The sequence below is a fragment of the Callorhinchus milii genome, unplaced genomic scaffold (assembly GCF_018977255.1).
Source record: "Callorhinchus milii isolate IMCB2004 unplaced genomic scaffold, IMCB_Cmil_1.0 Scaffold7, whole genome shotgun sequence".
NCBI classification, from domain to species: domain Eukaryota; kingdom Metazoa; phylum Chordata; class Chondrichthyes; order Chimaeriformes; family Callorhinchidae; genus Callorhinchus; species Callorhinchus milii.
The window spans coordinates 10,798,841-10,811,293 of NW_024704748.1; the positions used below are offsets into that span (position 1 = coordinate 10,798,841).

At 38.1% G+C, this 12,453-nt stretch overlaps 1 protein-coding gene across 1 annotated transcript in view; it reads left to right on the forward strand.

Annotated features, from left to right (window-relative positions):
- The window catches only part of lrmda (leucine rich melanocyte differentiation associated), a 397,076-nt gene that overhangs the window by 267,460 nt on the left and 117,163 nt on the right, over window positions 1-12,453 (forward strand). The window contains exons 4-5 of the mRNA XM_042336602.1: window positions 229-368; window positions 8,591-8,717. Of these exons, the coding sequence (XP_042192536.1) occupies window positions 229-368; window positions 8,591-8,717 (267 nt within the window). The remainder of the gene's footprint in view (window positions 1-228; window positions 369-8,590; window positions 8,718-12,453) is intronic.

Consider the following 12,453-nt stretch of genomic DNA (forward strand, 5'->3'; position numbering starts at 1 on the left):
CTTTGAAAGAAAGTAAACTAAAAAGAGCCACATTCTTTCAATATATGCCAACATTCTGACATGTGTTTGCTATGAATTGCCCCCTAAACAATAACTTTGACATGTCTTGAGTGCTGCAGTAAATTTGATTGTCAGCCACTGATGTATATAATTTTTTACCTATGAGTGCTTCCTTATAAATGCTTTTTCATTAATGTGATTGAATCCTTAACCTGTGGCCTTTGACACATAACAGAATTAGACAGCCTTTTGGATCATTTAGCTGAAGTGTTGCCCTTCCTTAAGTACCTCAGTCTTCTAGGAAATAAAGCCTGTCCCAATGAACTTGTTAGTTTGGACAATGATGAAAGTGACTACCAGAGATACAGGTTAGTGTTCTCTTTATGAAATGGTCGAGATGTCTTCTGTTTGTCTGCTGACAAAACACATAAAATTAAATGTTCTTCCTTACCAGTTCAATGTTTTCAACTTTTAGTCATATTTGTTCATAACACACAAGCTATTAATCATTTAAACAATAGGAGTAACTTAAGGAAAGCATTCAGCGGCACGCATGCATGGTTCATTTAGTGCTGTCAAAAAGTTATACACAACTGACAACCTTTACAGTGTGGGATATAATATTTATAGCATTTCACCCAGCCATAGATCAGAAGAAGCACATTCAAAAATTGGTGCTATTAATAGGAAACCATATACTGGGCTCGTGCATGAAATTTTTGGGAAAGCTAGTGCAGAAACTTGGCAAATTTACTGTTTTTTACTGTGAATTAAACAAGCAACGTTAATTTTATTTATTAGAGTACAATGATGGCTCGCTCTTAGTACAATGCTGTCCATACAATGGTTTGAAAATATGTGCAAGTTTAGTAGCCAAGTGTGTACATTAAGGACATTACGCATTGGAATGGGCACCTAAACATCCACGCTGGCTCAGTTGATAGCACTCTGAAGATTGAGTTTAAAGATTGTGTGTTCAAGCCCATGTCTGGATTTTGAACGCATCGTCTAAATTGACACTATTGCTGTACTTGGGGTGTGCATTGTTGGCGTGCCATCCTTCAGGTGAGATGTTAAACTGACACCTGTCTGCCTGTTCAGTTGGACGTTAAAAATTCTATGACACTCCTCCAAAAGAGATTGGAGATTCTCCCTGTGCCCCAGCCAGATAAAATTATTTTTTCGTTGTTTGAAGGACGTTGCTTTATGCAACTTGGCTTCTGCGTTCGCCTACAAAATATACATTAAACTTTACAGCAAAATCCTGTGAAGCGCTCTTATCCTCCCAAGATTATATCAAGTGCAAGGATTTTTATTATTATATCCAATGAGTTATAGTCAAGGATATTGTTGTGGACGGGGAGGGGAGTCATTCTTTGAAGCGTTCTGAGACGTTACCCTGCGTGGAGGGCACTATATACGTCCAAGTTGTTGTAATTGCATATATTAGCAGATGATCTTCATCTGAAAGTCCTGACAGGTACAAGTCGTGACAGGCTATTATCATTGGCTACACAGGAAGGATCTGTCTGTCATTTGCACTGGCAATAAACTATATTCATAGCACAAATAGTGGCATACATGCAGCTTTGCCTTGGTGCAATAAAATATGTCTCAGATTTGATTTATGTACTTTAGCTGGATTTTGGACAAGGGAACATTCTACAGGTACGATCTGCAGACCTGGGCAAGTTACAATCCCAAAAGTCATTTCATAATTTATTTCTACTTTATTTTTTCTTTTGCAGATGTTTAAGTATTTGGTTTTATGTTCCATGTAACCATCATATTCTGGGCCTGGAAATGGTCCTTACATTTTAGGCAGACTTTGTTCCTATTTGTACGAATTTCAGGGCTGGAAGCCAGAACGTTCTGCACAACAGTGATCCTTTAAAACTGTTGGTTCTCATCAACCCTTTTGAATGGGATTTAAAAATCATTATGATTTTGTCAACAATATGGGAAGAATGAGGGGAAAATATTTTCTCATCAGTGAATAATTTTCTGTCTTATCCCTGGCCACTGTAGTCTTTCAAATGATGTGAAAAACATCAGGCCAGTACAGATCAAAGTGATGGAACACAACCCAGACAGAATTGCTGAATTCTGTAACAGCACAGGGAAGCCCAGTGTATGATTACACTTGATGCCTGTTAATGGTTAATGGGTACATTTTCGCAGGCACTAATTGATTCGCAATTTAAATCAGCACTGATGGGTTTTGCTTGATGGGGAATGATCTGATAAATCGGACTATTTCATTTACACCAGGGGGTCCCAATTAACAGGCTTCAACTACACAATGTATGGGTTGTTTTAAATCTGGTATTGTACTGTAACTCACTGCAGGTGAAAACCATAAACCTCCTCGAAGCACAATCATATTTCTTAATTGAACAAAGCCAGAGGCATTTGTAAATGGATCTTTGTTGACCAGCAGTTTCCAGCCTGTTACACTGCTTATTAATAGTTTTATTACTCGTAACAAATTTGCCCCCAAAACAATGTGCTTCGCAGCCACTGCTGTCTTTGGCTCAAGAGATTTCTGCTGTAGTATGAAAGTCACTTGAGCAACTTATTTTTAAGTTGTCACAATAAGTCTGGACATAACGTCCCATACCAGTGCACAACATGAAGGCTGTTCCACCCCAAACTAGCCAGTTTGTTCCTTCCTAGAGTAGCATTTGCCTCATGTCAGCATGATTCCCATGTTTTTGTTGTCAAAGTTTATTGCGTGTGCTGTCTTCCCTTCATTTATTTCAATGTTCTGCATTTTCTCTCATTCTTCTTCTTCCTTGAATGTCGTCGTCCCCCATTCCCCCCCCCACCCAAAACAAATATTGTTTTTCATTGTATTGATTAATACAACGGTATTACACTTACTCCTGGTATAGTATTGTCATTCATTTTCTAAAAACATTTTCTCCACCAATACAATGCAAATTACCATCCAAATTTACATTTATATAGCGATTTTCGTGTCAATTTGTATCTATTCAAGCTGCATATTAAAGGTCCCTTGGTTTAATGTACTAGAGTGCTCAAAGAAATAGGTCAGAAAATCCTGAGAGGTATAATGTGGTGTCCGAAGGCTGAGACGTGCTCGATGAGGAGGTGCTTTTTGAATTGGTGGCAACTATTTTCATCTCAGCCATGCTTTTGCTCTCTGAGGTGGCAACAGCATTTGTATAACGTAAGATTATGTCTCTGAGCACTTCACAAAGATGGAGTCGATTGCAAGCAAGGAGGCAGGTGAGGGTGGTGGGTGGGGGGAAGAGGTAGATTTTTAAAATCATGATCATAATCATGATTTGGTGGAATTGGTTCACATCCATCAAGGTAGACCTGGAGATTCATCATTTTGGAAGGATAGTTCTGATTCAGTCTCAGTTCCCATCCATCATAAATACAGAGACCAGCCTTCAAAGATGGCAAGTGCACTTTGATTAGTATTTGCACAGGGGATTTGGTTTTCATGAGCAGCTGGAAGTTTTGGACAGCTTGGCTGATATTCCTTTACTTTTGCAATAAGATAGGAAGTATCTGAGAATTCAGAGGTTCCAAACGGTTGTGCATTCAGACCTGAAGCACTAAATCTTGGCGGCCAGCAACCCTTTCCCCAGATTCTGCAAGTGTCTTTTCCTCTCCGATATGGATATTAGATATAAATCTATGGACAGATGAGTTTATTGGGAAACCATAGGTGATCTGTGTCTACATTGCAACACATTATCTAAAGTTTGGGGAGAAGATCGGATGCATCAAGTCATAGTTAGGTAATACCAAACTTCTTATATTTTAGTTCTAGGCTGACCTATTCTTTTTCTATTGACACTTGCCAAATTCTGCTTCTTCATCATGAAGAGGAGTATGAATTTAAGCATGATTTGTAACAGTCACATGAGAGCTATCTTTGGCACCAGCTGTCAAAGACCATTAACGTTTTTCGATCCTTTTTGCAGTCTTTTCTCGAGGATGTAGAAAGGTTAACTCAGTTTTTTTAGGAAATTGTATCTTCTTTCTTCATCTCCATTTGCCACAGTGCACATCTACCATGCAATTATGAACTTTTGAGATGCTTTTTGGGGACAGAGTTGCCTCTACCTTATTAAGAGCCACTTATCAATTTAACCTATCTAAAAATTTGTAGCTTTCTGTCCATTACTTTTTTTCAGTATGGTGAAGTTATTATTGACGTTTGATAGCTCCTACAAGCAGCGACTCATTATGGCTTGTGCACTGATACCTTGAGGCCTCTTCTGTGGAAATGTCATTGCATCCTGTGTCTTCATGGGTGCCTGACCAATCTCATGGGGGAAAGGCACGTGATTGAAGGAAAAATTATATTTCTGGAGAATTTAAATCAGAAAAAATATTCCCAGGTAAAGGGAAACATACTTTTTATTTTAAAGTAAATGTAGGACTCTTCGATCCCCATACTCAATTTTCTTTGCAGGACCCAAGTATGAATTAACCAACTCAGGCAGTGCTGGAATAAATCTTTTGACACAAGGCGTTTTCCTGATGTCTTGATGTGTTTTATTCTGTATAAATATTGTAAATAAATGTCAACATGCATTTGTGACAATCAGACAAGCAGCTATTAGAAAGCAACTTCTTGCTGCATGTTGTTTTTCTTTTTCTGGATTCTGCCTCTTAGAATTAGTGGCATGAAATACCTTTCAGTAATGACATATTTCAACAGGGTCTATGTAGAAACCATAAAACTTTAATGGTATTTATGGAGCTCCATCACTGGGTCCTTGTGGTAGGCCATACAGGAAATTACAAGTAACTCTTTTAGGAGTGAAATTGCAGACATGTGGACTAGTTTTATACGTGACTGTTTCCTCCAGTTTTTATTCTCAAAAGTTACTTTCACTTCCATTTGACATAATGCCAATTGCAGTACTGGAAAACTAAGCATAATGAAGATTTTCGAATTATTTAAAATTGTAATGTGTATAGATATTGCAAACCTGTTTATTTGATGGTTTCCACTAGCCTCTATATGTTCTTTCAACTTAACATTCCTCTTCTTATATTTCACATAATTGTAGTAATAGCTGTCATTATTTTGGCCTCTGCTGTTTGTTTCAGACTTAAAATTACTTTCGTCGATGCAATGTTCATGGTCTTTGCTCCAGTTGTATTTGGATCATGTGTTGCACTTTATCCTCACAAGAAATTGCTCGAACAGCAACAGCTTATATTTCTGTTATGAGTTTCATGCTTGGCAAACGTCTGAAAGCGCTTCACAAAGCTAAATGGGAATGTAAGATGGGGGGGGGGGGCGGCAGGGAAGATGACTGAAAATGCGGTCAAAAAAAAGTGTTAATATGGGCATTAAAGGAGGGGAGGGAATGGGTAAGGTGGAGGGACAAATTGGGCAGTGAGCATCCAAATTGACACATTGAGCCAAACTGAATTTAATTCCCCTTCTTCAACATATACCCAAAAGAGGAAAGGATTCAGAGAGTTTCAAACTGTTGGCTAACGGTGCTGAATAATTTTGGGATTTGACATATCAACATAAAAATCAGATTTAAAATTGATTAACGTTTGAGCTATGGCAGTAAATGTAACTAAATAATAGCATAATTTTGTTTAAAAGCAACTCAAGATGATTATACATTTAAATTGTGAATTCTTCATATGTACTCTATTAAAATTTGCCAAAGTTCATTTTTCACAGGCATTGGCAAAGCACTGATACCATAATCAAGAGGCCCTTCTTGTTTTATAAAGTCTAGATTTATGAGTATTGGGTATTTATCCGTGGAAGCATTGCAGGCAAGCCCAATTTTGTGATCATCCACACCCACAGTCCATATTCTTGGAAAAATCTTTGGATAAAATGTCAGGATTGGGAAATCAATTCTTGTGCCTTAGCTGACTCAGTACAGGCCAGGGCCAAACTTCACACCAATTAATGTCACATAGTGACAGCTCTTTGTAGGTGAACCTGACAGTTATTTTGTACACAGACAAATATACATTCAAACATCCATAAGTGAATAACTAAATAATCTGGGGGATAGTTGGCCAGAGCACTGGGACAAACTCTTTTCAAGTAGTACCATGGGATTTTTAATAACCAACTCCGTACTTTTGTTCGTTACTTTTACCAGCAGTTTTTTTTATTTGAGGCATCCATTTCCTTGACTATCCAGGTAGAGAGTCTCTGGTGATTTCTCACACAGTATCAGGATTTGGATTTAGACTATCTGAAGCTTGGGGGGAAATCAAAGAGTCAATTTGAATCAATCCAATCGCTCAGTTCTCAATCTGTCTTTCTCCTTGAAAATCCAAAGTGACCCTGCAAGCCCTGGGTTTTCATCAGACTGCATCTGGACATTGAATTGTATTGAAGTGGCAGCTGATAGACTCTCCCCGCCACCATCTGACCAGCATGACTCAATGCACTGTGAAAGACTGCTGAATCCCAAACAAAGTCATGTACTCACTGAAGTTGAATCTGGAGAAATTCTCAAGATCTTGTGTATATTCCTGGCTTCCTGCCAAAAGCAGACATCCACATCAGCAACACTCACAACATAAGTACAAACACTAAACTGCAAAGGGACGTGGTAACCCGTACCGCCCATCTGAATAGAAATGACAGGAGCTTGATGAAAAGGGATAAACAGCTTGCAAGATAATGTTATCTCAATTCACTCCCTTCGGAAAACAATAAAAACCAGTACAATTTACCAGAATTGTCCGCAAAGCTCACAGTCTTTAGCTCCTGTAAATGTACCAAATCGAATGCATATGCCCAATGTTAAGCAATTCCTATGCTTTGTGTAATGTGTTTTTTTAAGAAAAAATATACTTTCAAAAATTACAAACTTGTCGCTGGACAAGCATACTGATATTCACATTATAATTAAATAATGATTTAGTTGACTTCTGAAACTTGTACTCTTCCATTCACTTTGGATCCAATCATTGCCAATGAGATAAGATTTTTTGAAATTACATCACCATCGTTGTACCATCGTGGAAAGAAATAACTAGGATTTTAGGCCTACAGTAGGAAAGGGCATTGACCTTGCATTCCTCATTAAGCTCCCTTAAGGCAAGAAATTACCATTTTCTTCTGCGAAGGTGGATCTAGACATTTCGTCTAAATTTGCTTAGACAAAGCGTGCCGGCATTTTAAATGAAAGTTGATGTGCCCTTGCAATGTTTAACCCTATCCCCCTGACAAACTCACTGAGCAAATACCTTCTACAGTGTGGACTAGAAAGAACCCAACCTAAATTTGTGGTCTGTACTGAGGTAACTTACCTTGCCAAGTTGGCACAATTTGTATCCCAGTAAACAACCTGTTATGGGCTGTTAAAGTCTGCTGCGAGTGAGTATTGCAGTTTCCTCACAACTGCTGCTTGGAATAGATCCTTGTCTTTTTCTTAAGTGCTAGCTTGAGACATTAGAAATAGTTTACAAGCTGCCAATAAACAAGACTCCAAGGCCTGTAACTCAGTTATTCAGGTTATACTATTGTGTATTTTAATAAAATAGTTTAAGCTTATAGAATAATAATTTATTCAATTAAATTATGGAGAAAATAGCTTCAAGTCAGATTTAAAATATATATATGTATATATAAAATCGTTCTACATTTCTACATTTGCAAAAAAATCTGAGGCTAATGGCGAGACCAGTAAGCTGAATGTTTGCCCTGTTTTTAAAATAAAATGGAGTAAATAACCAACGGGGGGAAGTGGGGAGAGAAATGAGAAATCAGTACTTAAGCAGAATTTTACGAGACTCGTATTCAGGTGGACTCACACTGATCTAAATTGGACAGCTTTAAACTCCTTAATAATGATCCTTGCATTTGATATCCTTGCATTTTAAGCTCTCAGACAATACCCTGCATGAAGGGCGCTATATAAGAGATTTGGAGGAGTCTCAAAGCACTTCACTTCAAATGTAGTGACCATGTAAATGTAGGTGAACCCATAACCAATATGAGCACAGCAAAGTCCCACAAACAGCTGTGATGTAAATAACTAGTTTTATTCCATGCCACGGTTCAAAAAGAGAAGGGAGGTTCTCCCAGTGTCCTGGGGGATTGTTGGCCAGGGCACTGAGAGAAACTACCTTGTTTTTTTTGAACACTTGGACAAGATATTGCATTGGAGTGTCAGCCAAGAGACCTTGAACCCACAGCCTTTTGACTTAGAGGCAAGAATGCTATCAAATGAGCTAGGCTGACAACATGAATGCTTGGATAAACCAAAATTTTGTTTTCTAGCTTAAGCTGTTTACAGTTTTTCTCAGGTGAGGGAAAAAGGAGTATTATGTACACCTTTTATGCTGCACTGTCTGTTACCTTATCTTTCTTCACCCTTGCCCCCACAGTTGTGTCTTATCTTTTGCCATTTCTGCCTTAATCCTTCAGGGCTATTGTAGAATCCAGTCTGGCCTTGTTGTCTCTCAGCTATTCATTTTCTAATCTTTATCTCCACTTTGTTGGTTTGTTTGTCTTTGTTGAATTGACCTCCTTTGCGACTGTTTTCTGCAGATATTATGCTGTACGTGCAACTACTACCAGTAACCAAAGCATCTTCTTTTCCAGATATTTTATCCTTCACAAACTGACAAACCTGAAGTTCTTAGATGCAAGAAAAGTCACAAGAAAAGAACGAGTGGAAGCCGTAACTCGGGGTGCCTTCATGAAAATTGTGAAACCCAAGGATGATACGGTAAGGCGTCAGCCAAGGGATCAGATGCTAAATCTTTCTGCATTGCTGCACATCATCACAGAAACTAAAAACACTGAAAATAAACAAGGAAAATGTGCATTAAATAGCTATCTCGACCTATATTGTTTACACTTTATTAAACCAGGGAAGTTTCTAAATAGTAGAGTTTCTTTCCTCCTTGTGAAATATAAATGAAAAGGGCTTTTGTCTCCATTGTTTGGCCTTTGTTTAAGTGATCTGATCTTTTGTTGCCGTGCCTTTTCAGCGAGTACATCTTTTTTTCAAATCCTATTTATCTCAGAGGGAGGTGTTGCAGTTTCAGAGCTGCTTCCTCAATCAGATTCACCTTTTCACTTTGTTGCCTCCTGTTTACATTTTTCTCTTCTCAAAGCATTGATGGTTGGTCTGTGCTACGTGATCACTGATAAAAATCTCCTGTAAAGATGAAAAGCCCTAATCACATGAGGGAATATCTAATGACCAGATTTTGACCTCATTTCATTTGCGTAAGGGTAGATCAAAGTGGACAGGGCCTGTCCATTTCCAGTAGCGTTACAGGATGTGGCAGCGCTTCACATCAGAACGACAGCTCAAGTGCAGGACAATCAAATTGCTCAATTATATCCTGGGTTTGTAATTATTCCTCTCTGTTTTTTGCAAAGCCCATGTCTGTCTTTCCATTGACATAATTTACCTTATGATCACCTCGCTAACGTTTTGGTTGCAGCCATGGTTGAAGAGATGTGGAGGCAGCTTCCATCCCTTTTTGTTTTGAAATTGATGAGGTCTGATATAGCAGGCATAATAACCTCTGCAGGGCATGTGTAGACTTTTGTGTTTAATTGCCTTCATCATCCCGATTGTCTGCTGACCAAAAGTGCAGGTCACCAATTACTGCAGCTGTAGCCAGACCTGCAGATAATTGGATTTTTGTAGCAGAGTTGATGGCATAATTGGATATTTTTGTTACTTGTTTTCATGTATTCCTGCAGTTATTGCCTGCATTAAAGACATGATCCCATTTATGGAGTAAAACTGCTCAAGTTTATGGGGCTCCTTGGCTTTACATTTTATTTTATTTCACGATCAAAATACTTGACGACAATTGCAGGTGATTATGCTACTGGCTGGTCTAAGAATAATAACTTTGTACTTTGGTATGGATACACACAGGCCCATGTTAATTTAATAACTGCTTCATTGAAACGGAAATGCCAGGTTTCTGTTGATGCTGTAAAAGCCTGTTTAGCTTTGATCATGATTTATGTCTTCACTTTTAATATCAGGTTTACAGAGTTGTACTTCAATATGCAGGAAAACTTCATGACTGAAATAAATATTAATTCAGTCATGATTTATGCTATAATTTTTCAAATGTGACATTCAGTGCAAGTATATTTGTGTGTTTCAAATTACATGTGCACCACCCTTATAACTCTGCCCTTGGGAGTCCAAGCATATGTGTGTTATAAAGTGCATAAATAAAGCAGAACATAAAGTGAAAAGGCCTAGATCCTTATAACTGCACAGTATCTTATTCAATGAAAATGGATTCATTTTCAATTTTATCGGGGCAATTTCTCTTCTCTCACAAAGGCAGCGTTTGGATCAGGGGTGCAGTTCAGGGGGTTCCGATGATGCTCGTGCTGTTTTTCAACCTGAGGTTAATCAGTGAATGCTGGCTGGCTCTTTGACCATGGTGGTCCATTACTGTTGGTCTTGGGCTATTTTTATTTCACATCGTTACTCGTGCACTCTCTATCAGTGGGGGGGGGGAAAGGAGGTGTCACTGAATAATGAACAGGAATCCGAGTTAGCTCTTCCTTCTCTCTGCTTCACCTCACAGAGCCATTGACACCAATGGTAGCAATGGGAACATTTATAGCTTCATTGTGCCACTACGTTAAATTTTAAGTTTAAATGTGTATCAGTTTGTCCTTCACACAACACTGAGAGAGAAAAATGCTCCTTTTTTCCCCCTACAACCAAACTTTCACTTACAAAAAGCAATTTTGGTTCTGTTTCTGCTTATCACCAGCAGAATGGATTGTTGTTGTTTCAACTATCCTTCAAATATTAAACTGAGGTCCCATTTCATTGTTCAGGTGGATGTTAAAGAACCCATGGCACTGTTTGAAAAGAGACAGGATTTTCTCACTGGTCAACAATCATTCAGATAAAATTGGACATTTACTTGATAGCTGCTTGTGGGACAATGTTATGTATAAATTGGCTGCTGCATTTACCCAAAAATACATAGTCAATGCACTTTACAGTAAATCCTGTGAAGTGCTTTGAGACGTTTTGATGACATGATGTAAAGATGATTATTATTATTATTATAGACATTGTATTCAGCTCTTGGTTCAGGACATGGCTGTTAAATTGGAACAGCCAAAGCTGCAAAGTGTTGATAATAGGATAATTGAGGTTAACTTGGGATTTTAACCTTCCAAAATTACTTTAATTCATTGATTGTTCTTCAGCTTTTTTTTGATTTGAGCCATGTTCGCCATGCTACGTACACATAGAAAATTCCCTGCATTGGGAATGGAATATGCATTCCCTCCCCAGAGGGATGCACCCTGCTCATTTAATTTTGGAGAGTGTTGGGAGCAACTTGGCTGGCGAGAGCCATGTTTTGGGGACCCCGAGGTGTGGGTTAGGGTACAGCTGGAGTTTAATCAGCAAAAACCGCAGCATAGTTTGTCATTGAGAGCACTACCTTGCAAGCTCCTTGATGGTTATCCAGCTAGGATCACTCTAGCCATGGTAACTGGAACTCTGTGCAAATCTTAAATATTTTACAAATTATCTCAGTAGTATGAAGTAATAGTGTTGTTTTATTTTGATTCCGCTTTTGTTTTCTTTAACCAGAGTTGTATTTGTTCCTTACATTTTACAATAAGTTGTCTGTTTTAGGTGTCCGCTGTGAATTATTTGGAAAACAAATTAAGATTCCAAAGAACTTAATTAGTTGCACGTACAGAACTTTGTGATGTTATAACAGATTATTCATGTTCTTTTCCTCACTCACAAGATGCATAAAATATAAAGCATAAAGTGTGCCTGTCAACACAGAACTGCTTGTAAAAAGCATATCTCCATTTATATTTATGCCTAGTTTAGAGTCCACTGTTTCTATTTAATGATGCAATCATTCCAAATTAAATGAACGGCTATAATAATTAATCCTTCCTAGCAGTCGTGAAGAATTCAAGGTTATTTCTGAGATATTACTGTGGCATGGAAGCCTTCCAACCAATAGGGTATTAGAAATTGTACCTTATTATAGTGAAAGGGAAATGTAGCCCTACAGTGTGGATCAAGAGTTGATGAGAATTACAGGCTCCCTCAAGTATCGATTATATCTAAGGAACGCAACTTATAGCAAGCAACATTAAATTGTGTTCTAAGTTATACGATTATTTTTCTGCACAGAAACCAGTCCACTTTGTCACTAAGTTTCATTCAGATTAAAATGAGTTGGACCTTGGACCTCAGGAGCTGGGAGGTGAGTGAGTGATGTGCAGTCAAATGTCTGCTGCAAAAAATGTGTGAGTTAAAATAAAGATATGTATTAAAACTTAGAACTATTCATCATCAATTGCGCTTTTTAAAAAAAAGTCACGCACCAATATTTCAACTGAAGATTTATTAGCGTCATCATTTCAGGCTGCTGGATGTCAGAACGGCTTTATTTAATAAGTACGCTGCAGGGAGGATCATGTTATCT